Genomic DNA, 26,803 nt, shown 5'->3' on the forward strand with positions numbered 1-26,803 from the left:
TTACCTCATCCTGAAAATGGGGATGAAGACCGTGAGCTCCACGTGTGACGGACTGTGTCCAAGTTGATTAGCTCGTATCGACCTCAGTTCTTAATACTGCGCCAGGCGCATAGTAAGCATTTTTGTCAGCCGGGAACGTGCCTACCGACTCTGCTTCACTGTACTTTCTCAAGCGCTTAGTAAGCACTCAATAAATGTAATCGATTTGGAATTTTATTTTAAAAAAGAGGCAGAGGAGAATGGCATTTGCGTTAGGGGTAAAGCAACATGGGGATGGGCGGCTTATGCGGCAGACATCCATGTGAAGCTGCACTTGGATAACAGCTGCGCATTTCGGACGTTCTCTCAAGTTTTCGGCGCCAAGTAGAAGGCAGAAGAAAGGGCAGTGAAATTGGTGACTAGAATTCGTCGTTTTTAGTTCTTGCTAATTCAGGGCTTTGGGCGTCCAGAATCAGGGAGATGAATAAGGCCCAGTCAGCCACGACACACGCTCACACGGACTCTCACGCGGATATATTTTCTTCAGTGCCCTCCTCGTGGGCAGGGAACTCTGTTGTGTTGTACTCTCCCGAGCGCTTAGTACAGTGCTCCGCACACAGTAAGCCCTCAGTCCACTCCAGCGATGTACCACAACCACAAAAGCAGGACACAGCGGAGGCATGCGCTTTACCATCGCGCTCTGCTGCTCCTGGGCCAGCTGGGCCTCGCAGGCCGCGTTTTCGGCATTCCTAGTGTGGTGCGTCATCTGGCTGGAGTCGGATGCCAAAACAAACGTTCTTGGAATTACCTAACCCGTTGTCCCACTTGTATTCACCGAACACGGGTGGCCGCTCGGCGGAAAATGCCATTTTCATCAAATGCCAAGCACCGCTGAAGACTAGAAAGATTCCAGCCAAGCTTGCCACCACACAGCCTGTTGTAGCAACTCTCAAGGGAGCGAGAAATGCCCTGTACCCCAACTTTATTTCCGGCAGCCCTTGTTATGAGGTGGTTTTTTTGGTTGTTTTTATGGTATTAAGCATTTACTATGTGCCAGGCACTGTACTAAGTGCTGGGATAGGTACAGTCAGGTTGGACACAGTCCCTGACCCATATAGGGCTCACAGTCTCAATCCCCATTTTTCAGGTAACGGAGGCACAGAGAAGTGATCCAAGGGTCACACAGCAGACAAGTGGCAGAGCCGGAATTAGAACCCAGGTCCTTCTGACTCCCAGGCGCTATCCACTAGCCCACACTACTTCTCCACAATATGTTCTTCATTAGTTGTATTTATTGAGCGCTTACTGTGTGCAGAGCAGTGTTCTAAGTGCTTGGGAAAGTACAGTACGGCAATAAACAGTGACACAAAGTGCTTACCGTCTAGAGGCGGGGGAGACTGACGTCAGTACAAATAAATAAAATTACAGATACGTGCATAAGCGCTGTGGCTTGTGGAAGAAGCAAAAGGAGCGGTAGAGGAGGAAAAGTGGGGTTTAGTGTGGAAAGGCCTCTTGGAGGACTTGTGACTTCAATAAGTCTTTGAAGGTGGGGAGAGTAATAGTCTGGCGGATTGGAGGAGCGAGGGAATTCCTGGCCAGAGGCAGGACATGGGCCAGGGGTCGGCGAGGAGGTTAGCGGCGGCAGAGGAGCGGAGTGTGTGGGCTGGGCTGTAGAAGGAGAGAAGGGAGATAGGAGGGGGCAAGGTGATGGAGAGCTTTAAAGCCAGTAGGTAGGAGTTTTTGGTTTTGATACAGAGGTGGATGGGCAACCACTGGAGTTTTGGGAGAAGAGGTGGTGACGTGTCCTGAATGTTTTTGTAGAAAAACGGGCAGCAGAGTGCAGTATGGACTGGAGTGGGGAGAGACAGGAGGTTGGGAGATCAGCAAGGAGGCTGATGCAGTAATCCAGGCGGGATAGGACGAGCGATTGTACGAACTCGGTAGCAGTTTGGCTGGAGAGGAAATGGCAACTTGTAGCGATGTTGTGAAGGTGGGACCGACAGGGATTTGGTAACAGATTGAATATGTGGGTTGAGTGAGAGAGAGGAGTCAAAGATAATGCCAGGATTATGGGCTTGGAAGACAGGAAGGGTGGTGGTACCGTCTACAGTGTTGGGAAAGTGGGCCTGTGTACCACCTGTGCCATTTTTATACCCCCAGCTCAAGGGGAGCAGGTGGTAGAGGAAGTGGAATATGGGAAACTGGGGGAAAACCATTTTCCAAGGCATGATGGTTGGGAAGAATGAAGAGAAAAAGGAATGGTTTAACGGTGCTGGGGGGTAGAAATGGATTAGGGTGGGGTGGTAGCCGATTACCAAGTGGAGTGAGCTAGAGAGAGTTGTTCACGTGGCCGTTTTGCTTCTGAAGACGATGTTTCAGGGCTCCTGTCCCTCTGGTTTTCTCTTTGTTCTCTCGCGAAGCTTATTGGCCGTGCGGTTTCAGTTCCCAGCCAGTCCCTTAAGTTCTGGTGCAGCTTGCGGGAACCAGTTCAATCACTAATTTGTATGGAGGGCATAGTATGTGCAGAAAATTGGAAGAATGCAATGTAGCAGAGTCGGTAGACACGTTCCTTGCGCAAAATGAGCTTAAAGTCTAGTTTGGGTCCTCTGGACTGTAAGCCCCCTGTGGGAAGGGGATGGTGTCTACCAACTCTGTACTGAAAGAGCGCGGGCTTGGGAGTCAGAGGTTATGGGTTTGAATCCCAGCTCTGCCACTTGTCAGCTGTGTGACCATGGGCAAGCCACTTACATTCTCTGTGCTTGTTACCTCATCTGTAAAATGGGGATTAAGACTGTGAGCCCCAAGTGGGACAACCTGATCCCCCCCCCCAGCACTTAGAACAGTGCTTTGCACATAGTAAGTGGTTAACAAATACCACCACTATTGTTATTATTATTATTACTCTGCCCAGCTTTGTACAGTGCCTGCATACAGTAAGCATTCAGTAAGTGCCGTTGATTGATCGGCAGTGCCAGGACTACTTGGTGGCACAACTGCCCCCCGTCATGCCCGTCACCGCAAATTCCCCACACTGTCACTCACGCCCCCGTTGGGCATCTCCCTCCCGATCCAACTGCCCCAGGCCCCAAAGGGCAGCTCCTCCAGCCCATGCCCAGGACCTCTCCCTGTGGTCAGACAGCTTTGGGGAGGCCAGCAAGGGGCAGAGGTGTCACAAGCTGCCCCTTCTTGCTTGTAGGACCTCAGCGCTGGGCCCTTCCCCACCAAGGGGCCCCCGGGGGGGGGATAACACCACAATGCCCAGCTTTGTGCCACAGGTGAGACAATGACAGAGCCCCCTGTGCCAGTGGGGGCATGAGGCCCAGCAAGCTACAGGCAATCAAGAAGCTGAACCTGGTAACTCATGTGGGCTGGGAATGTGTCTGCGTATCTCCAGCGCTTAGAACAGTGCTTTGCACATAGTAAGCGCTTAACAAATGCCAATTATTATTATTATTCTGTTGTATGGGTTCTAATCCCAGCCCTGCCACTCGTCGGCCGTGTGACTTCGGGCAAGTCACTTCACTTCTCTGGGCCTCAGTTGCCTTATCTGTAAAATGGAGAGTAAGACTGTAAGCCCCACGTGGGGCAACCTGATTACCTTTTATCTACCCTAGCGCTTAGAACAGTGCTTGGCAATCAATCAGTCAATCAATCAATCATATTTATTGAGCGCTTACTATGTGCAGAGCACTGTACTAAGCGCTTGGGAAGTACAAATTGGCAACATATAGAGACAGTCCCTACCCAACAGTGGGCTCACAGTCTAAAAGGGGGAGACAGAGAACAAAACCAAACATACTAACAAAATAAAATAAATAGAATAGATATGTACAAGTAAAATAAATAAATAAATAAATAGAGTAATAAATGTGTACAATTTACATATTGCTGTGGTGCTGTGGGGAAGGGAAGGAGGTAAGATGGGGGGATGGAGAGGGGGATGAGGGGGAGAGGAAGGAAGGGGCTCAGTCTGGGACACATAGTAAGCGCTTAACAAATACCATCATCATTAATACTACTACTACTACTACTACTACTACTAATAATGGTGATGGTCATGTACAGGAAACATGTCTACCAACTCGGCACATAGTAAGCGCTTAACAAATACCATCATCATTAATAATAATAATAATGGTGATGGTCGTATACGCTGTCTACCAACTCTGTTCTCCTGTACTCTCCAAACTCTTAGTCCAGTGTCTGCAGAATTAGTGGAATTCAGGGAAGGTGAAGCCCCTCTAGACTGTAAGTTCATCGTGTACAGGGAACCTGTCTACCAACTCTGTTCTCTTGTACTCTCCAAACTTTTAGGCCAGTGCCTGCCCACAGTAAGCGCTCAATAAATACCATTGAGTAATGGGTTGATGGAGTGCTTGTGGCTGCAGGGTTTTCCTGTCACATCCCTCCCAGGCAGCCTGCTGAGTTCCACCTCCTCTCACTTTCCACCTCCTCTCACTTGGTATTTTTTTTATTTTTATTCTTTTTTTTAGTCTTAAAAATGTGTTTGATTCAAAGATGGTCTGAAAAGTTTATATGAAGATCGACTTGATTTTAGACTTTAAATATTTCTCCAGCCTCAGCCCACTGATTTGGTGTTGGTGTATTGAGTGATTACGGTGTGCCGTGGGCTTGTGCTTAGACAGTAGGTCTTTAAAATGGTCTGGAAAATGGACTCCAGCCCCTCTATAATCATTCAAAACCCACGTAAAAGAACCTGCAAGTGCGGGTGGATCTGGAGGCGGCTCCAAAGAGCCGTGCCAGCTTTCTAACTTGGTACCTTGGTACCTAGTGGGCAGAGCTGTGTGACTTTGGGCGAGTCACTTAACTTCTCTGTGCCTGTTAGGTCATCTGTAAAACGGGGTTGAAGACTGTGAGCCCCCCGTGGGACAACCTGATCACCTTGTAACCTCCCCAGCGCTTAGAACAGTGCTTTGCACGTAGTAAGCGCTTAATAAATGCCATCATTATTAAAGAGCACAGGCCCAGGAATCGGGACCTGGGTTCTAATCCCACTTCTGCCACCTGTCAGCAATGTGTCCGTGGGCAAGTCACTCCTCTGGGCTTCAGTTTCCTCATCTGTAAAGTGGGGGTTAAATGCCGGTTCTCCCTCTCCTTTCGACTGGGAACCCCATGTGCAACAGGAATTGTGTATGGTCTGGTCGTAGTGTAGCTGCCCCAATGTTTGGCACATAGGTGCCTAACAGAAATTAGTATTTTCCGCCTGAAATCAGGTTCCTGTACGGGCCAGCCGTGGTATATCTTGGGGGAGGAGGAAGGCAGATGGGATTCAGGGAAGGTCCTGGGCACTGAGTCCCAAACTGGTAATCATCCAGGATGCTAGCACCAGTCTGGTCCCCCGTCCCCCCTGCCAGGGTCAGTTACTGCTCCAGGCGTGTCGGACTGCCCTCCAGAATAGTAGTGGTAATAGTAATAATAATAATAATTAATAATAATAATAATGGTGGTATTTGTTAAGCGCTTACTAGGTGTCAAGCACTGCTCCAAGTGCTGGGGTAGATACAGGGTAATCAGGCTGTCCCATGTGGGGCTCACACTTTAATCCCCATTTTAGAGATGAGATAAGCAAGGCCCAGAGAAGTTAAGTGACTTACCTAAGGTCACACTGCAGACAAGTGGTGGAGCCGGGATTAGAACCCATGTCCTTTGACTCCCAAGCCTCTGCTCTTTCCACTAAGCCATGTGGTGGTGGTGTTTATTGAGGAGATAATAATGGTGGCATTTGTTAAGCGCTTACTATGTGCCAAACACTGTTCTAAGTACTGGTGGGGGGGGGGGATACAAGGTAATTAGGTTGTCCCACATGGGGCTCAGTCTTAATCCCCATTTTCCAGGTGAGGTAACTGAGGCCCAGAGAAGTTATGTGACTTGCCCAAAGTCACACAGCTGACAAGCGGCAGAGCTGGGATTAGAACCCACGACCTCTGACTCCCAAGCCCGGGCTCTTTACACTGAGCCATGCTGCTTCTAAAATTCTTGCCCCCAAAGCCTTTCCTTTTGACATCCATTATGTGGTACACACTTATGTAATGAGGGCTATGTAATGTAATGTACACGTTGCCTCATGTGACAGCAGCCCAGGACACCCTTTTCGCTACTACCCACAATCAGAGAGACCTAAGTAGATAAATAGTAAGTGCAGGAGGAGGTTTGAGGGTCGATGGGAAGCGGGACTAATTGTTAATCCAGACAGACTTGGAGGAGGTGGAATTTTAGGATCCCTGAAGGTGGGGGGAATGAGCTCACTGTGGGCAGGGAACATGTCCGGCAATTTGCATGGTACTCTCTTAACTGCTTCGTACAGTGCTCCGTACAGCTGGAGCTCAATAAATACCATTGATGGTGAGGGCCAAGGTGGGGCAGCGGTGGGTGGGAGGTGGAGGGGAGGGCAGGAAGATGGACAGTGTGAGCAAGGGTACAGAGTTAATCAATCAATCGTATTTATTGAGCGCTTACTGTGTGCAGAGCACTGTACTAAGCGCTTGGGAAGTACAAGTTGGCAACATATAGAGACAGTCCCTACCCAACAGTGGGCTCACAGTCTAAAAGGGGGGGACTGAGAACAAAACCAAACATACTAACAAAAGAAAATAAATAGAATAGATATGTACAAGTAAAATAAGTAAATACATAAATAGAGTAATAAATATGTACAAACATATATACATATATACAGGTGCTGTGGGGAAGGGAAGGAGGTAAGATGAGGGGGATGGAGAGGGGGACGAGGGGGAGAGGAAGGAAGGGGCTCAGCCTGGGAAGGCCTCCTGGAGGAGGTGAGCTCTCAGTAGGGCCTTGAAGGGAGGAAGAGAGCTAGCTTGGCGGAGGGGCAGAGGGATTGGGGGCATTCCAGGCCCGGGGAAGGACGTGGGCCGGGGGTCGATGGCGGGACGGGAGAACGAGGCACGGTGAGGAGATTAGCGGCAGAGGGGTGGAGGGTACGGGGTGGGCTGCAGAAGGAGAGAAGGGAGGTGAGGAAGAGAGGATCCAGCCAGGAGGTGGGCTTCAGAGGGAGTGCGAGCAAGGGAGTAGTGGGCGAGCAGCCCCAATAAGGTGAAAAAGCATAAAAGGCAAGGGTAAGGAGTACCTCCCCTAGACTGGAAGCTCGTTGCGTTCAGGGAACGTGTCCGCTAGTTCCGTGGTATTGTGCTCTCCCGAGCGCTTAGGACAGTGCTCTGCATTAGTAGGCCCTCAATAAATACCATTGATCGATTAGACTGGAAGCTCCTTGTGGGCAAGGGACCATGTCTGCCCACTCTGTTGCACTGCACTCTTCCAAGCTCTTAGTACAACGCTGTGCACCCAAGGATGCACTGATGGATGGATCGATCTAGTCTTTGCATGTTGAGTTTGGCAGCCGTTGGAGGGGTGTGTGGCTAGGGGAGGTGTCTGCTGAGAGAGCAGCCCGCAGTTGGCCTGAAGATGTTCAAGCCACGCCTAGAGAAGCAGCGTGGCTCAGTGGAAAGAGCCCGGGCCTTGGAGCCAGAGGTTATGGGTTCAAATCCCGGCTCCGCCACTTGTCAGCTGTGTGACTTTGGGCAAGTCACTTAATTTCTCTGTGCCTCAGTTCCCTCATCTGTAAAATGGGGATGGAGACTGTGAGCCCCACGTGGGACAACCTGATCACCTTGTAACCTCAGCACTTATAACTAACAGTGCTTTGCATGAAGTAAGCGCTTATATTATTATTATTGTTATTATTATTATTATAGATGTTAGGTAGAGGGGTGAGCACTTGAACCGGGGGAAAGGGTGGAGCCACAAAATGCTCCTGAGGAAAAATGGGCAGGTTTTGGCGACAGACTGGCTGTTAGAGCAGAACGGTGACAAGGAGTCAAGGATGTATAATACCAAGGTTACAAGCTTCCAGCCCCGGGCAACTGCCTTCCCGTGTATTGTCAGCAGAGATGGGGAAGTTGAGAGGAAGAGAGGGTTGGGGGCGTGGGGTCAGGCAAAAATGTTGCGTTTGGGACACGTGGAGGAGTGTGAGGAGCTGACTGGCCATGTCTGTGAAGAGGGCTGGGGCTGCTTGCTACAGGATAGAAGCCTCCCCCAGAGGTCTGGGCCTGAGATCGGGGAGCGGGCCTAGCCCTGGCCCCATTGTTGGGGCTTTGTAAAATGAGCAGCCTTGGCCAACCCCCTCCCTGTGAGCCTGCCCTTGTTCTGCCAGGCTCCCACCTGTGGCTACTGCTGTAGGAAATGGCGAGCCCCAGCACTAGCCGTCCGCCGTCCCGTGCACACCATACTGACCTGATGTTTTCCGTGTCCGCAGGCCAGAGTACCAGAACCGGTCCATTCCTCGGGATCTGCAGATGCACACGTAAGTACCCAAAGGACAGCTGTCGGGGCAACGAGGGAGGAAGGCATAGTTTTCTTGTCCACTCTTTGATCTTGATGGTTGGTGGCCCAGCGTTTGGAGGGCAGACCACCAGCCCGAGCCAGAAGTTACGCATGTGAACACCCTCGTAGGAAGGAGCATTTCTCACTGACTGGTGTTCTCTCTTGGATGACCAAATAACTTCAGATGCATTTAGGTGCAAGCACTCAATCAGATCGCACCCTCACTGATCTCCTATTACAGCCCAGCCCACAACACTTGGCTCCTCCAGTGCCAGGTTGCTCACTGTGACCCGATCTTTTCTTGTCTTGATGCTGACCTCTTCCCCATGGGTCCCTTCTGGCTTGGAACTCCCTGCCCCTCCATATTTGCCAGATCACCACTCTCCCCACCTTCAAAGACTTAAGGTCACATATCTTATTAGGGGCTTCCCCCAATTAAGCCCTCTTTTCCCTGGCTCCCTCTCAATCAGTCAGTCGGTTGGTATTTGAGTGCTTACTATGTGCAGAGCCCCGTACTAAGCGCTTGGGAGTGTAAGATGCAACAGAGTTGGCACACATGTTCCCTTTCCACAGTGAGCTTTGGGCATTTGATATTCACCCCACCCTCAGCCCCATGGGATTGAATTATTGTGACAGAACTGTATATATCTATGAACTATTTATATATTATGAAATATTTATTTATATTAACGTTTGCCCCTCCGGACTGTAAGTTTGTTGTTGGCAGCGGACATATCAAACAACTCTGTTGAATTGTAACTCTCCCAAGCACTTAGTTCGCACATACAAAGCGCTCAGTACCATTGATGATGATGATGATCAATCAATCAATCAATCGTATTTATTGAGCGCTTACTGTGTGCAGAGCACTGTACTAAGCGCTTGGGAAGTACAAATTGGCAACAATGATGATGCGTTGGCACAGATATTCAGCAATAAAGTCAGTTTAAATTAAGCTTCCAACGCTCAAGTTTTGAATTTTTATTGCTTTTTTGATCATCTGAAAGTAAATCAGATACCCAAATCTGATTTACTCCAGAATGTCAATCCTGGGTCAATCTGACCTACAAAATGCCTCTCAAATTTTCCATGAACCTCTTTCTCCTCCGGTGCTGCTCTCTACCTGAACCCAAAAGCAAATTAACCAAGAAAGGGGGTAATAAAAGAGTGTTTCTACCATCAACAATACCGTGTTTCCGATTTAAAACGTTAGCAGCCCCTCTTCCCCAAAGAACCTCAAATACAAGGAGGCCAGTTTCAGATTTCTGGGCAGGTCTGTTGTCGAGAAAATCAGCAGGTAGGGCCGTAAGGGTTTCGCAGAACTCCTAGTTCCTACTTCTGACCCAAGTCTATGCTTAAGGAAATCCAAATGAAAGGCTTTTAGGTTAGGGAGAAATAGGCAGGGAGGTCAGCCAAGAGGTTGATGGAGCAGTCACGGTGGGATAGGATAACTGGATCAACATTATTTATTTATTTTACTTGTACATATCTATTCTATTTATTTTATTTTGTTAGTATGTTTGGTTTTGTTCTCTGTCTCCCCTTTTTAGACTGTGAGCCCACAGTTGGGTAGAGACTGTCTCTATATGTTGCCAATTTGTACTTTCCAAGCGCTTAGTACAGTGCTCTGCACATAGTAAGCACTCAATAAATACGATTGATGATGATGATGATGAGTAGCAGTTTGGATCGAGGGGAAAGGCCTTTTTTTGGGGGGTGGGGACAGGGAGGGCTGGCCAGCCAGCCTGGGGAGATTAAATGAGAGAAGTGGGCTAATGGCTGTTGGGGCAGGGCTGGGCAGCAAAGACCCTCCTGGCCCAGCCCCACTTGAGTCTGGGCACTCCTCATTCATTCATTCATTCATTCATTCATTCAGTCGTATTTATTAAGCACTTACTGTGTGCAGAGCACTGTACTAAGCACTTGGGAAGTACAAGTTGGCAACATATAGAGATGGTCCCTACCCAACAGTGGGCTTCTGGTCTAGAAGGGGGAGACAGACAACAAAACAAAACAGGTGGATAGGTGTCGTCAGAACAAATAGAATTAAAGCTAAACGCACATCATTAACAGCATAAATAGAATAGTAAATATGTACAAGTAAAATAAATAGAGTAATAAATCTGTACAAACATATATACAGGTGCTGTGGGGCGGGGAGTTGGGGAGGAGGAGAGGAAAAAGGGGGCTCAGTCTGGGAAGGCCTCTTGGAGGAGGTGAGCTCTCCGTAGGGCTTTGAAGGGAGGAAGAGAGCTAGTTTGGCGGATGTGCGGAGGGAGGGCATTCCGGGCAGGGGGAGGACGTGGGCCGGGGGTCGACGGCAGGATGGGCGAGAACGAGGTACTGTGAGGAGATGAGCTGCAGAGGAGCGGAGGGTGCGGGCTGGGCTGGAGAAGGACAGAAAGGAGGTGAGGTAGGAGGGGGCGAGGTGATGGACAGCCTTGAAGCCGAGAGTGAGGAGTTTTTGCTTGATGCGTAGGTTGACAGGCAGCTACTGGAGATTTTTGAGGAGGGGAGTAACATGCCCAGAGCGTTCCTCCTTCCCCTCCCTACGTCCACAGGCCTTTCTGGCGGGAGTTGCCCATTCTGGGACTTTGCCCTCCACCAGAGGTGAGTTCAGGCCGATTCTGGCTTGCTTCCACAGCTGAGGGGAGGTTCCCAAAGTCCTCAAAAAGCTACTCTCTTTCTAAAGGCAATTTCTCCATTGCCACCTTAGCCAAGTGCTCTGGAGCTGAATTTTTGAAAGCAGCTCAGGTGGGACATTGGCCTCTCTCTCTCTGCCTGCTCCTGGTTCCTAGAAACTTGTCTCCTGGGAGCAAAGTTTTTCCAAGCCTGTGAGTCATACCCTTAGTAGCTAGTTAATTTTCTTTGTAATTTTTTTTTGTTAAGTGCTTGGTGCGTGCCAGGCACTGTACTAAGCATTGGGGTAGATACAGGCTAATCAAGTTGGGCCACGTCTAGAGAAGAAGCGTGGCTTAGTGAAAAGAGCACAGGCTTGGCAGTCAGGGGTCGTGGGTTCTAATCCTGCTTCGGACACTTGTCTACTGTGTGACTTTGGCTAAGGCACTTCACTTTTCTGTGCCTGTTACCTCATCTGTAAAATGGGGATTAAGACTGTGAGCCCCAGTTGGGACAACCTGATTACCTTGTATCTACCCCAGCACTTAGAACAGTGCTTGGCACATAGTAAGCGCTTAACAAATACCATCATCATGAATATTGTTGTTACATGGTGCTCTCATTCTTAGTCTTCATTTTTCAGGTGAGGTAACTGAGGCACAGACAAGTGGAGTGACTTGCCCAAGGTCACACAGCAGACAGGTGGCAGAGTCGGAATTAGAACACAGGTCCACTGACCCCATGCCCGTGCTCTTTCCAGTTGGCCACGCTGCTTTCCAAATACATAAGCCTTCCTCTTTCCTGGAAAAGTTTATACAACGTGATGAGGATTTCAATTTAGAACAGTCTGTGGCCTGGAATTTTTAATTGATCTTCCTTTCTTGTTTACTTTCTGTTATTGATTTATATTAATGTGTCTCCCTCTCTAGACTGTAAACTCTTTGTGGGCAGGGAACATGTCTGCCAACTCTGTTGTATTCTCCCGAGCGCTTATTACAGGGCTCTACACACAGTAAGCAATCAATAAATGCCATTGATTGCCTCTTTGGAATTAACACACTGGGAATGTTTAATCAGGAGAAATTGCTGATCACTTAAGGATCTTATAACACCTCACTCACTTAACACTTTAAGAGAAGCAGCGTGGCTCAGTGGAAAGCGCCCGGGCTTTGGAGTCAGAGGTCATGGGTTCGAATCCCGGCTCCGCCACATGTCTGCTGTGTGACCCTGGGCCAGTCACTTCAATTCTCTGTGCCTCAGTTACCTCATCTGTAAAATGGGGATTAAGACTGTGAGCCCCACGTGGGACAACCTGATCACCTTGTATCCCCCCCAGCGCTTAGAACAGTGCTTGGCACATAGTAAGCGCTTAACAAATGCCATCTTTTTTAATTTTTTTTAGGTTTATTAGTCTGGGCCTATCAGTCGTCCTAGGAGACCTAATTCCAGGCTGATCACCTAAAAAAGACCTCCTCCCTCACATTTTTTATGTCAGTTGTTCATGTTTCCTATGTGCCAGGCACTGTATTATACACCAGGGTACCTTCTAGACTGTGAGCCCACTGTTGGGTAGGGACCGTCTCTATACGTTGCCAACTTGTACTTCCCAAGCGCTTAGTACAGTGCTCTGCACACAGTAAGCACTCAATAAATACGATTGAATGAATGAATACAAACTAATCAGATTGGACACAGTCCATGTCTCACAAGAGGCTCCCGGTCATGATCCCCATTTTACAGAGGAGGTAACTGAGGTGGAGGACAGTTAAGTGTCTTGCCCATGGCCCCGCAGCAAAGTGAGAAGAAACAGCGTGGCTCAGTGGAAAGAGCCTGGGCTTTGGAGTCAGAGGTCATGGGTTCGAATCCCGGCTCTGCCAATAGTCAGCTGGGTGACTTTGGGCAAGGCACTTAACTTCTCTGTGCCTCAGTTACCTCATCTGTCAACGGGGGATTAAGACTGTGAGCCCCACGTGGGTCAACCTGATCACCTTGTAACCTCCCCAGCGCTTAGAACAGTGTCCTGCACATAGCGCTTAATAAATGCCATTAAAAAACAAAAAGTGGCGGGGCCGGGTTTAGAACCCAAGTCCACCCGCCTCCCAGGCCTGCGCGTTATCCACCACACCACGCTGCTTTTTGGGTCCGCTTCTAGCTCCCTTTGCAGGGGCCACCAGGGAAACGTCTAAGAAGTTCACCTCAGGCGCAAAAATGGGACCCGGCTCTCCTGTATCCAAGAATTCGAACCGAGCGTTTTGGCCGGGAGGGAACTGAGGGCTTCCTGGGTCCCCTCTCTGATCGGCTCTGCCGCCCGCTGTTGGGTAGGGGCCGTCTCTATATGTTGCCAAATTGTATTTCCCAAGCGCTTAGTACAGTGCTCTGCACACAGTAAGTGCTCAATAAATACGATTGAGTGAATGCAGCCACTGGTTGGGACAGGAGATTGGAGCCCTGACCCTTCCCCAGGGTTATTAATAGCAGCTGAGAGGCCAGCAGTGGATGGCAGGGAAGGGGATAAAGGTAATTCTCCTCCAAGAATCCTTCCCTGACTAAGCCCTCCTCTCCTCTTTTCCCACTCTGTGTCCCCCTGACTTGCTCCCTTCATTCATCCTCCCTCTCATCCCCACAGCACATTGTCTACATCTATATAGACAATATATATATATGTATATATGTATATATGTTTGTACATATTTATTACTCTATTTTATTTGTACATATCTATTCTATTTATTTTATTTTGTTAGTATGTTTGGTTTTGTTCTCTGTCTCCCCCTTTTAGACTGTGAGCCCACTGTTAGGTAGGGACTGTCTCTATATGTTGCCAGTTTGTACTTCCCAAGCGCTTAGTACAGTGCTCTGCACATAGTAAGCGCTCAATAAATACGATTGATGATGATGATGACCTATAATTTATGTATTCATATATGTGTATTAATGCTTGTCTCCCCTGGACTGTGAGCTCATTGTGGGCTGGGAATGGATCCGTTAATCGTATTGTAATAATAATAATGATGGCATTTATTAAGCACTTACTATGTGCAAAGCACTCTTACAAGCACTCAGTACAGTGCTTTGCACACTGTAAGCATTCAATAAAATGATAGATTGAGTGAATGAATAAAGTTAACCCACGAGGGCCTTAACACCTCATAAGGAGGAAGAAGAAAAGTTCACACCTCCCCCGCACTGTTTTGTTTTTGTTTTCTTGATGGCATTTATTAAGCACTTACTATGTGCAAAGCACTGTTCTAAGCGCTGGGGAGGTTACAAGGTGATCAGGTTGTCCCACGGGGGGGCTCACAGTCTTCATCCCCATTTTACAGATGAGGTAACTGAGGCACAGAGAAATTAAGTGACTTGCCCAAAGTCACACAGCTGATAATTGGCGATTTGGGTTGTGGGCTACCTCTATCAAAAAAGCATTCCCAATTTGACCTTTACTTTTCTAGAGAGGAAACTGATGGGAAGGAGAGAGATCGATCAATCAATCAATCAATCGTATTTATTGAGCGCTTACTGTGTGCAGAGCACTGTACTAAGCGCTTGGGAAGTACAAGGTGGCAACATATAGAGACAGTCCCTACCCAACAGTGGGCTCACAGTCTAGATTCGATAGACTGTTTCAGTTAAGAGATGCTCAGGAGAACACAAGCACATTTGTGCAGCCCCAGCCTTTAAATCAATCAGTTGTATTTATTGAGCACTTACTGTGTGCTTGGGAGAGGACAGTAGCATAATTACCTTATTCATTCATTCAGTCGTATTTATTAAGCACTGACTGTGTGCAGAGCACTGTACTAAGCACCTGGAAAGTACAATTAATCAATAGAGACAATCCCTGCTCACACTGGGCGTAGTCTAGAAGGGGGAAAACAGACATTCAAACAAGTAAACAGGCATCAATGTAAATAGAATTGCATAGACATATCAGAACAAGTAAAAAGGCATCACTATAAAGAGAATTATGAATATATATATATATATAAGTGCTGTTGGGTGGGGAGAAGGGTAGAGGAAAGGGAGTGAGTCGAGGTGATGCAGAAGGGAGGGGGAGTTGATAAGGGGGGCTTATTATGGTAAATCCTCTTGGAGCAGGTGAGCCTTCAGTCGGGCTTTGAAGGGCGGGGAAGAGTAATTGTTTGGTGGATTTGAGGATGGAGGGTGTTCCAGGCCAGAGACCCAGGTTGCAGGCTATTTATTTTATTTTGTTAGTATGTTTGGTTTTGTTCTCTGTCTCCCCCTTTTAGACTGTGAGCCCACTGTTGTGTAGGGACTGTCTCTATATGTTGCCAATTTGTACTTCCCAAGCGCTTAGTACAGTGCTCTGCACATTGTAAGCGCTCAATAAATACGATTGATGATGATGATGATGATGGCGAGGATGATTGTGCCATCCACTGTGACGGGAAAGTTTGGGAGGGGAGATAAGAAGCTCTGTCGTGGACAACTTAAGTTTTAGGTGACAGGAGGACATCCAAGTAGAGATGTCCTGAAGGCAGGAGGAGATGTGAGCCTGGAGGGAGGGAGAGAGAACTGGGGAGGAGGTATAGATTTGGGTGTCAGCTGCGTAGAAATGATAGTTGAAGCCATGGGAGCGAATGAGATCACCAAGGGAGTGAATATAGATGGAGAATAGAAGGGGACCAAGAACTGACCCTTGAGGGACCCCAACAGTTAGGGAATGGGAGGGGGAGGAGGAGCCCTGGAATTGGTTGACACGTTCCCTTCCCATCGCAAGTGTGAAGTCTAGGCGGGTTTTAAAACTCCTAGTTCACAGTTTGTCTAGACCTTTAAGAGCATCTAAACTAATCCGCTGGCCAAGGCAGTTGTTTTCACTCTTAACCCTCTGGGAAACCTAGAGCCTATTTGAAAGAGAAAGTCTGTAAATTGTTTCCCCATCTTCTCTTGGCGCTTCTCCTGAAGATGGAAGGAGCAGGACCTTCAGACACGGACGCGCCAAGCCGGTCACGCCCGAAGAGCCCCAGGAAGCACAGTTACCGAACGGAAAGCTCGCGTGACAACCTTTGTGACTCTCCACACCAAAGCCTATCATCCAGGGTAAGAGTCCCAAGTGCCCAGAGCACTGACGCTTTTCTCATTTTGCTTTTCTTTTCTCCATGTTTCTGGCAAGAAAGTGGAAGAGACCTCCCCGCTCCCCAACATCCCCTGCCCCGATGCTTTTTTACCGAGCCAGTGGCTTGTGAACCGGTCGGATGGGGTCTGTTGTTGTGTTCTAGGACCAGACTTTAGCCGGGTCCCCTCCTTGCTATCTCACAATGCCAGCACTGGTCATGATGGGGGTCAGGGGTGGGGAAGAGGCATGGGAAGAGTGTGGAGGACTTGGCACAAACCATCACCGCTCCTTTACAAACCACTCCAGCCTTGGTTTGTCCTTTCTGAGACTCTCTGAGAGAGTCTCTCTTGTACACTTGACTACTCTGAAGGGATGAGGGCTGGGTCTGGCCTGGGGCTCTCTCCCAAACAATAGAGTGCTCTGCACACAGTAAGTGCTCAATAAATATGACCGACTGCCCCAGGCAGCTTACAAGGCTGTAAGCATTTAACTCCCCTTGTATTCTTTTTGTTCTCACCTCTGTGTCCAAACCTGGCCTGGATTTGGATAGTGGAGGGCTTCTGGTGACCCCTGGTTCCTCTGCCCCATCCTCCCATCTAAATCAATCAATCGTATTTATTGAGCGCTTACTGTGTGCAGAGCACTGTACTAAGCGCTTGGGAAGTCCAAATTGGCAACATATAGAGACGGTCCCTACCCAACAGTGGTCTCACAGTCTAGAAGGGGGAGACAGAGAACAAAACCAAACATACTAACAAAATAAAATGGAGGAAGGGCTGGACTGTGAGGTTTATCTGTGTGTTCTCACCACGGAAGGTGGGGCCTCTGATTCCCCTCTGAATCTCTGGGTCTGAGAAATGCTGGCCTGAATGGCAAGGGGTCAGAGGAGATTTGGCGGTTGTCATTTCATGGGTTTGGGGTCCGAAGCAACTTGACCACTGTCGCGTGCTCGCTGTCTACTTGGGAACATAAAGTACAAGTAAAGGAAGTGTTAGGAGCTGGTAGATTAGGTATGGGAAACACCCCCCCACCCCTTTTTTTTAAAATGGTATTTGTTATGCACTTACTCTGTGCCAGGCACTGTACTAAGCGCTGGGGTAGATATAAGCTGATCAGGTTGGATACAGTTCATGTCTCACGTGGGACATAGTCTTCACTCCCCATTTTACACATGAGGTAACCGAGGCACAGAGAAGGTCATTGACTTGCCCAAGGTCATACAGCAGACAAGTGGTGAAGCCAGGATTAGATCCCAGGCCCTCTGACTCTCGGGCTCTAATAATAATAATAATAGTAGTAGTAATCATGATAATAGTGATATTTGTTAAGCACTTACGTGCTAAGCACTGTTTTAAATGCTGGGTTAGGTACAAGGTAGTCAGGTTGTGTCACGTGGGGCTCAGTCTTTAACCCCCATTTTACAGATGAGGTAACTGAGGCACAGAGAAATGAAGTGGCTTGCCCAAGGTCACACAGCAGACAAGAGGCGGAGCAGGGATTAGAACCCACGACTTCTGACTCCCACATCTGTGCTCTTTCCACTAAGCCACGCTGCTTCTTGTTTGTACTAGAGGGAGGGTTGGTCAGCGGTTTGTGTTTTGACCTGGTCTCCAAACTGGCTTTAAAAGAAATCTCTGAAAGTAACCATGTTTCTTTTTTCTGGTTTATAGAGATTAACCCTTTTAGATAAATGGGGAATATTAGTGGATGCTGGAAACCACATAGTCTCACTCAAAACAGATTTAAAAATTGAAATTAAGTAGGTTACAATGGAAAGAATTGCAAATGCCACAGAGAATTCAACTATTATCTTCATATTTCAGAGCTTTAAACAAAGTTGTTTTGACTAAGTAAAATTATTTCTGAACTCATTGAGATGATTTTATTTTATTTTCATTATCATTTTCAAAATGACTAGCAGTCTGTCCTAATTTAGGGAGAGAATCAATCATATCTGTTGAGCACTTACTGTGTGCAGAGCACTGTACTAAGCACTTGGGAGAGTAAAACACATTAATATAACAGACACATTCCTGCCCACAATAAGAGAAGTGGATACTCTCTCATTCAATAGATGACAGTATGGAGGAAAAGAGAAGTCACTTTCCTAATGTAGAGTGTTTGAGGGTTAAGAAATGTGTGCAATCAATTTTGGGTGCTAAATAAAATAAATCAAACAGCAAGGTGCTTTTCTTAGCTGTTTTGGTGTTTTATTCTTAGCTGTTTTGTTTCTAAATGCTGAATTCAGTTAGAGAGGCAACAAATATGAGATGCTCTTAAAACGTATTTAATGTTTTCGATTGGGTCGGCAAATAAAGCAGTCTGTTTTCACTAATTCAGTCAATCCGACCATTATTTTTGTTAAGAAAAGAGATGTTGGAAAGAGTGAGTTTGTGATCAGTAAGTAACCCCGGTGCCAATCTACCTATAACGTTTTCCGTAGGCATCCTTTAAATCAAGCTGAGGCCAGTGTGATCTTCAAATTCCTTTCATTTGGTGCCTGAGAGAGAATTGATAATAGGATTTTTGTTGTGTATGTAATTACTATTGTCTTCCTTTCGCAGCCGCTTCTGGAAAATAAACTTAAAGCTTTCAGTATCGGGAAGATGAGTGCTGCCAAGAGGACTTTAAGCAAGAAAGAGCAAGAAGAATTAAAGAAGAAGGTGATGTTGCATTAAATCTTGGTTTATTGAGCAGCTTGGGGTCGCATTGCATAAAAATAATAATTGTAGTATTTGTTAAGCACTTACTTTGTGCCAATTACTATACTTAGCGCTGGGGCAGACACAAGTTGATTAGTCCCACTTGGGGCTCCAAGTCTAAGTAGGAGGGAGAACAGGTATTGAATCCCTGTTCTGCAGATGAGGGAACTGAAGCTGATAAATTAAATGACTTGCCCAGGGTCACACACTTGGGGTGGCATTGCATAATAATAATAATAATTGTAGTATTTGTTAAGCACTTACTTTGTGCCAAGCACTATACTTAGCGCTGGGGCAGATACAAGTTGATTAGTCCCACTTGGGGCTCCAAGTCTAATTAGGAGGGAGAACAGGTATTGAATCCCTGTTCTGCAGATGAGGGAACTGAAGCTGAGAAATTAAATGACATGCCCTGGGTCACACAACAGGTGCATGCCAGAACCAGGATTAGAATCCAGGTCCTGGAACTTACAGGTGTGTACTCTTTCCACTAGACCACACTGCATACCGTAACACATCCAGGAGGGGCTGGGAGAGCATGCCTAATGCGATAATTGCTTTAAGAAAAGGCCAAATCCTCTAAAATCTAAATGTTTAAAATTTTAAAATCAGTGGGAATAATGCTGTTTTGCAAGGCTTTCCCCAGTTACCCTGAGAGTCCTTGCAGGAGATGGGGGTCCTCACACAAGCTTTGCTGGCTGGATTCAGAGAGGGAAGAGTGAGAACTGGAGGAAAACTGGGGAAAAGGAGAGAGCCGAGTGGGGAGGAGGGTTAGAGACCAGTAGAAGCGGGAGTAAAGATAGCCGCAGGGGAGTCTGAGGGGAGTTGAAACCACTTGGATAACAGAAGGGCCTGGAAGGAGGGCCCACCAAAATGAGTGAGAGACCAAAAGGGGTCTCTGCTGGGAATCAAAACCACGTGGAGTTTGTAGGTCTCGGCAGTCAGCTGAAAAGGGTACTCATCGTTTCCTGGTCACCCGTCCTCTGAAGTAGTCATGATTTCTACTCGAACTCCTGCCCCTTAGCTGCAGTGGAGAAGGAATTACACACTTCATTTACATTTACAGCAGTAAAATGACTGGCTTTGGAATTACAACATGATGATTGAAAGAGGCGTTCTTGAGCAGATGTGCATGTTCACTGGGTGGTAATTTCCGCAAATTAAAAACCTTCAAGCAAGCAAGTCAAGATTTCCCCCCCCTCGACTTATAAAAATCAGGCTCATTCATCGTGGTCATTGATAAATGTCCAGACACTAGCTATTTGATTGTTTTTCTGATTTTCCCTCAAAGAGCATGCTTCAAGTTTCATGTGATTTTAAAAAAATGTAATCTTTTCAACCAACAAAGGAAACAACGCTTACCTCATGGGCCTTGTATTGTCAACTCAGCCATGCTGGATGAAGGACATTCATCTGTAGTTTGGGGGATGAACAGATGAGTAACGTTTTGCTTTGAATGCAGGAGGATGAGAAGGCAGCTGCTGAGATTTACGAAGAATTCCTTGCAGCTTTTGAAGGAAGTGATGGGAACAAAGTGAAAACGTTTGTGAGAGGGGGAGTTGTGAATGCAGCTAAAGGTGAGTGGGTTGGAGGTGCCCAGGCCTCGCTGGCCACTGGCCACTGCCCCGGGCGAAACGGTAGGAGAGAACGCATGTTCTACGTGCTTCTTCACGGAGTAGAGTAAGACACATCTGTTTCCCTGTATACTTCTTTTTTTTTTTTAATCAGTATTTTCCATGAGATTTCGTTTGACACTGACCTTTCTTTCACTACTTGTTGAACTGTTGCCCTGTTTGTTTATCTGTGGTAAAGGAGTACAGAGTTAGCAGGGAGAGAGGCAGCGTGGCTTAGTGGGAAGATCCCAGGCTTGGGAATCAGCGGTTGTGGGTTCTAATCACGGGTCCGCCCCTTGTCAGCTGTGCAAGTCACTTGGGCAAGTCACTTCACTTCTCTGGGCCTGTTACCTCATCTGTAAAATGGAGAGTAAGACTGTGAGCCCCACCTGGGACAACCTGAATACCTTGTATCTACCCCAGTGCTTGGAACAGTGCTTGGCACATAATCAGCGCTTAACAAATACTATCATCATGATAGAAATTTGTCCGTCGCTCCCCAACCTAATATTTTGGCCATTTGCTTCTCTTCTTTCATCAATCGTATTTATTGAGCGCTTACTGTGTGCAGAGCACTGTTCTTTCTTTCCCTCCTTTTGGCGATGGTGTTGCTGATTGGAAGGCAGGCTGAGGGAGGGAGGGTGGTGGGTGGGTATGGCTGTTCAACCTTTTGGCAAGCAAGCACTGGCTGTAGTTTAAAAAACCCCTGGCCTGTCTGTGCTAGAGGCCCCCCGGCCCCTTGGCAGGCATATCTGGTATCCGAGCGGTCACGGGGAATCCGGTGGGGGCCCGCGGCTTCGGGACTCACCCCAGGACTGCTCCAAGTCCACCTGCCGCCCGAAGGGAAGACCACCGTTCCTCCCGGTGGTCGGGCGGACAGCGTTCCATTTGAAACCTCCTCTGGGACTTCTTAAATTGCAGAAGAACACGAAACGGACGAAAAGCGCGGCAAGATCTACAAGCCCTCGTCAAGGTTCGCCGATCAGAAGAATCCTCCCAGTCAGTCATCCAATGAAAAGCCTCCGTCCCTTCTCATGATAGAAACCAAAAAGCCTGTAAGTTTTTTTTCAAAAGAGGACCACCCTGCTGCTGATGCTGCTTCCTACCCTAGTACAGATTTCCCTTGTCGGTGGTGACGGACACCCTCTACTTCTGAACTTTCCTCACCTCCCCGCTCCCTCATTTTCATAGTGAGAAGTTTGGGGCCATTTTGCCCCCACCTTGGTGATCCACAAGCTGAAAAGCTTGAGGGTGGCAGCTGCAGCCAGATTTGGTTGCCCCTCATGGTCCCTGACAGGTTGTCTAGAGGTGCCAGTTGCATGGCCATTGTATCCCACACAAATTTGCAATCAATCCATTAGTTTCGGATCCTGTGGGAGCACCTGACTACATTAAATCTCACAAATGCAGGATGTCACTTCAGTTGGGGTAAGAGTCTCCCACCTCTGAATTATTCAGAGAACGGGACACAGATTTACTCTAGGCCCATATGTTTAATTGAGAATATTCTTCTACAACCCCCAGACCCAGTTCTTAATGTTCATTTTTGGAATGCATTTTGGATAGACCGATTTTAGGAGATTATTCAAGTGTATTTACGGCTCACCGGCTGTGTGCAGAGCACTGTTTTAAGCATTGGAGAAGAATACATCTGAGAGTTTGTGCCTACCTGGTGAAAACGTGATTGTGGAGTTGGAAGAAATAGTTGTGCACGGGGCACCACTTGAGGTGTGGGCTGTAGTGTGAGATTTCTCTTAACGTGGGCTTCGTTAGGAAGACAACCCCCCCACATCCTCCTTTTTATGAATGGAAATGCTCATTAAAAAGTTACCGTGGGATCAGTATAATTGAAAACTGGGGTAATTATGGGAACTGTTTGTTTTGTTAAGCATTCCGTAGCACACAGTTCTGAAACACAATTTGCCATTTCCTTCCTAGCCTTTAAAGAAAGGGGAGAAAGAAAAGAAGAAGAGCAATTTGGAACTCTTCAAAGAAGAACTGAAACAGTAAGTATTACAGTGTGGGGAATTAATTGTTCTCAGTTATTGCTAGCCGACTTGATCGATACAAGAATGAAAGCACGTCCCACGCGACTCCGTCATTACCATCTGGTCCGTCATCAGACTGGTTATTAGGCTGGGTGACCGTTATGTGGAGTGGGACGGGATTGAAACTTTATGGCTAATAAAATTCAAAGCCTACCCCCTTGTTAACATCCGCAGAGGCTGAGTTTAATGAATTATTACTTCAAGAATAATGAGTTATTACCTCAAAACCCAAATTCCACTTTTGGTGGGATCAGTCTCAGCACAGGGTCCTTGGGTCCAGTAGTGATTTTTTTTGGGTGGGGCGGTATTTTTTAAGATATTTTTTCCCCCCGTTTTTCTTTTAATAGTATTTAAGTGCGTACTATATGCCAGACACTATTTACTAAGGCGCCAGGACAGATACTAGCTCAATACACAATACATGTCCCACATTTTACAGATGAGGTAACCGAGGCATGGGGAAATTAAGTGTCTGCTAGGTGACCTTGGGCAAAGTGAGTGGTGGAGCTGGCATTAGAACCCAGATCCTTCTGACGCCCAGGCTCATGCTGTATCCTTTAGGCCATGCTGCTTCTTGAATTTACTTGAAACTTGAGTTTTCTTCCCCTAGTGATGCAGCTAGTGTGGTCTTGGTCTAATGCTAGTGAGAGAGGCAGAGCTAGGGACTTGCATACCCACAGGAATCCATAACGCAGTTGAGGTTGGATCTGATAATGGAGGTCAGGATGCAGAATGGCTTAGTTAAAAGATTTGGGGATTGGCAGTCCGGAGACTTTGTGTAATAATAATTGTGGTGTTTGTTAAGCAATGGTAATAATAGTATTTATTAAGTCCTTACTTGGTGCTGAGCATTGTACTAAGTGCTGGGAGAGAATGTGCTGTTTTTTCTTGTTTGTCGCCCGTTTCTAGACTGCGAGCTCGTTGTTGGGTAGGGATTGTCTCTGTCTGTTGCCGAATTGTATTTTCCAACCATTTAGTACAGTGCTCTCACACAGTAAGCGCTGAATAAATACAACTGAATGAATGAATACACAGATAGGAATTAATAATAATCATATTTGTTAAGCACTTACTATGTGCCAGTCACCGTACTAAGGTCTGTGTGGAGATGAGAAAATCCAGTTGGACACAGCCCATGTCCTGTGTGGGGCTCACAGTCTCAATCCCCATTTTACAGATGAGGTCACAGAGAAGTGAAGTGACTTCCCCAAGGTCACCCAGAAGACAAGTGGCAGAGCTGGGATTTGAACCCATGACCTTGTGACTCACAGGCCTGCCCATGCTCTATCCAATACGCCGTCCAATAGCTGTCCCACCTACGGTCCCTGTCCCTCAAGGGGCTCACAATCTAAAAATGGGGAGAAGGCGTCAGATGGACACATCAGGAGCTCACTGTGGGCAGGGAATGTGTCTGCCAACACTATTTGCATTGTATGTACTCTCCCAAGCACTTAGTACACTGCTCTGTACACAGCACTCAATAAATTGATTGATTGAAGCATTACTCAACACAGAGGGACAAAACAGGCCCCAAGTCTCAGTGGCAGGAGAGCAGGTGGTGGTTATCACAATGTTTTTCTCAATGGCTATAAAAGGTCCGAGAGCAGGTGGAAGCAGCTGTTATCCCCAGCCTGGAATTCCCGGTGCCTGCCTGGGACAGGGATCATCTGGTGGGAAGGAAGGTGGCGGTTACCACGGGGCTTTCCTTGGAGTTGATGGGGGCGGGGGGGGGGGGAGTCTGAGAGTGCCCAGGAGCAGCTCTTATCCCTGGTCCAGTGGGCACCGAGCCCACTGGGAGCAGGGACCCCCTTAGTACAGTGCTGTGCACACAGTAAGCGCTCACGATTGATTGAATGAATGAATGGTGGGAAGGAAGGTGGTGGTTACTGCGGTGTTTTGCTCCACCACTCTCCACTGAGAGTGCATTATAGCAGATTGTATCCCCGGTCCCATGAACTCGGAGCATGCCACGAGTAGGATTCTCAGTCAGTGGCACGACGAAAGGTGACGGTTACTACGGTGCTTTTCTAGGCAGCAGTGAATTGCACATAGAGAAGCAGTGTGGCCTATTGGAAAGAGCACCACACTGGGACGCACAGGATCTGGGTTCTAATCCCGGCTCTATCACTTATCTGCTGTGTGACCTTTGGCAAGTCCCTTAACTTCTCTTTGCCTCCGTTGCCTCATCTGTAATGTGGGGATTCAGTCGTTCTAATTTGTACTTAGACCGTATGCCCCATGTGGGAAGGGACTATGTTCAGCTCGATTAATTTGTTTCTACCCCAGGGCTTGTAACAGTGCTTGACACATAATAAGCTCTTAGCAAATGCCAACATAATAATAATAATTAGTAGTAGTAGTAAGAGCTTACTATGTGCCAATCACTGTTCTAAGCGCTGAGGTAGATTCAGAATCATCAGATCAGACACATTTCTTGTCAAACATGGGTGTAATCCCATCTCCACTGCAGGCCTCCTTCGTGTCCGTGGGCTAATCACTTAACCTGCCTAGACCACCATCTCCTCCTCTGCTCTGCCGGTTCCTTAGACTGGGAGTCCCATGTGGGGCGGAGGCTGTGTCCGATCTGACTGTTTGGCACGTACTAAACCCTTAATAAATGGCATCGTAATAAAGAATGATTTGGGATTAGGTCAGGTGGGAATAAAGTCAGCTGTCCAAACTCTGGGGTAAAAATGGTAACAACTGTGGCCTGAAGCAGCCCTTGTTATCCCTTTACCCCTCTCCTTTCCCAGCAGCAGCCGTTGCCCCTCTTTGCGTGCCCAACACCATTTTGTCTTGGGAAAGGACGGCGGGGGTGGCCTTCTCTGTACCCTCCTGTCGAAACGTATTCGGCTGCCTTTCAGTACCTTCCACCTGCCTGGCCTGATAAAAATAATAATAATGATGGCATTTATGAAGCGCTTACTATGTGCAAAGCACTGTTCTAAGTGATGGGGAGGTTACAAAGTGATCAGGTTGTCCCACGGGGGGCTCACAGTCTTAATCCGCATTTTACAGATGAGGGAACTGAGGCCCAGAGAAGTGAAGTGACTTGCCCAAAGTCACGGACTTGAACCCATGACCTCTGATTCCAAAGCCCTTTTCCACTGAGCCATGCTGCTTCTCTGCAGCCGATCTGCAGTCGTCAGCGGCAGAGGTGTGGTTTGAGTCAGTAAAGATGATGTACAATGCTTGGCACATCAGTCTTATTATCATCAATCTTATTTATTGAGCACTTACTGTGTGCAGAGCACTGTACTAAGCGCTTGGGAAGTACAAATTGGCAACATATAGAGACAGTCCCTACCCAACAGTGGGCTCACAGTCTAAAAGGCACATAGTAAGCGCTTAACCAATACCATTAATTATGGCTTTTGCGGGTCTGGCACCGTTACTGAATATAGTGCTGCTCTCTAGGCAGAAGGCCTGCAGATGTCTGGCCAGGAGGAAGAACGGGGCAACAGACTTGGGAGAGGAGATCCCCGCCTACAAGGAGTTTACAGTCTTCAATGGGAGGCAGAAATGAAAGTAGATTAGGGATACAGGACGTAGTAGGGTATAAGAATGTTTCCATAAGTACTATGGGGATGAGATGAGAAGAAAAGTACTTAAGGGATCCGCAGCCAAGTTCATCGGTGACCCAGAGGAGGGCAAATAGGGGATATAAAAAGCTTAATCTGGGATGGTCTCGTGGAAGAGATGTGATTTTAGGAGAGTTTCTTGAACGTGGGGAAGAGTGGTCGACTGTTTGATACGTCGGCCAGCAGCATCTCTTAGTGGAGAGAGCAAAGACCTGGATTCTAATCCCGGCTCTCCCACTTGTCTGTTGTGAGAGACCGCGGACCAGTCACTTTAATTTATTTGTCTGTGCTTTAGAAGCAGCATGGCCTAGTGAATAGAGCGTGGCCCTGGGAGTCAGAAGGTCGCGGGTTCTAATCCCAGCTCCGCCACTTGTCCGCTCTGGGATCTTGAGCAAGTCACTTCACTTCTCTGTGCCTGTTATGTCCTCTAAAATGGGGATTGAGACTGTTAGCCCCATGCGGGACAGGGACTGTGTCCAACCCGATTTGCTTGTAGCCACCCCAGCGCTTAGTACAGTGCCTGTCACGTTGTAAACGCTTAACAAAAACTGTAATTATTTAGTCTCTTAACCTGTAAAATGGGGGATTTAGGCGTACTCCCTCTTACTTAGACTGTGAGCCCCATGAAGCAGCGTGGCTCATTGGAAAGAGCCTGGGCTTTGGAGTCAGAGGTCATGGGTTCAAATCCCGGCTCCGCCAGTTGTCAGCTGTGTGACTTTGGACAAGTCACTTCACTTCTCTGTGCCTCAGTTACCTCATCTGTAAAATGGGGATGAAGACTGTGAGCCCCCACCCCCCGTGGGACAACCTGATCACCTTGTAACCT

The 26,803-nt window shown here is 47.6% G+C and overlaps 1 protein-coding gene across 8 annotated transcripts in view; it reads left to right on the forward strand.

The window, feature by feature from the left end:
• The window catches only part of LOC119926318 (U2 snRNP associated SURP domain containing), an 86,105-nt gene that overhangs the window by 30,305 nt on the left and 28,997 nt on the right, over positions 1-26,803 (forward strand). For all 8 annotated transcript variants that reach the window (XM_038744823.1, XM_038744490.1, XM_038744482.1 and 5 more), the window contains 6 exons: positions 8,273-8,320; positions 15,883-16,017; positions 18,598-18,696; positions 20,198-20,312; positions 21,270-21,403; positions 22,287-22,354. In XM_038744823.1, the coding sequence (XP_038600751.1) occupies positions 8,273-8,320; positions 15,883-16,017; positions 18,598-18,696; positions 20,198-20,312; positions 21,270-21,403; positions 22,287-22,354 (599 nt within the window). The remainder of the gene's footprint in view (positions 1-8,272; positions 8,321-15,882; positions 16,018-18,597; positions 18,697-20,197; positions 20,313-21,269; positions 21,404-22,286; positions 22,355-26,803) is intronic.

Source organism: Tachyglossus aculeatus, chromosome 1 (genome assembly GCF_015852505.1).
Source record: "Tachyglossus aculeatus isolate mTacAcu1 chromosome 1, mTacAcu1.pri, whole genome shotgun sequence".
In the NCBI taxonomy this organism is placed as follows: Eukaryota; Metazoa; Chordata; class Mammalia; order Monotremata; family Tachyglossidae; genus Tachyglossus; species Tachyglossus aculeatus.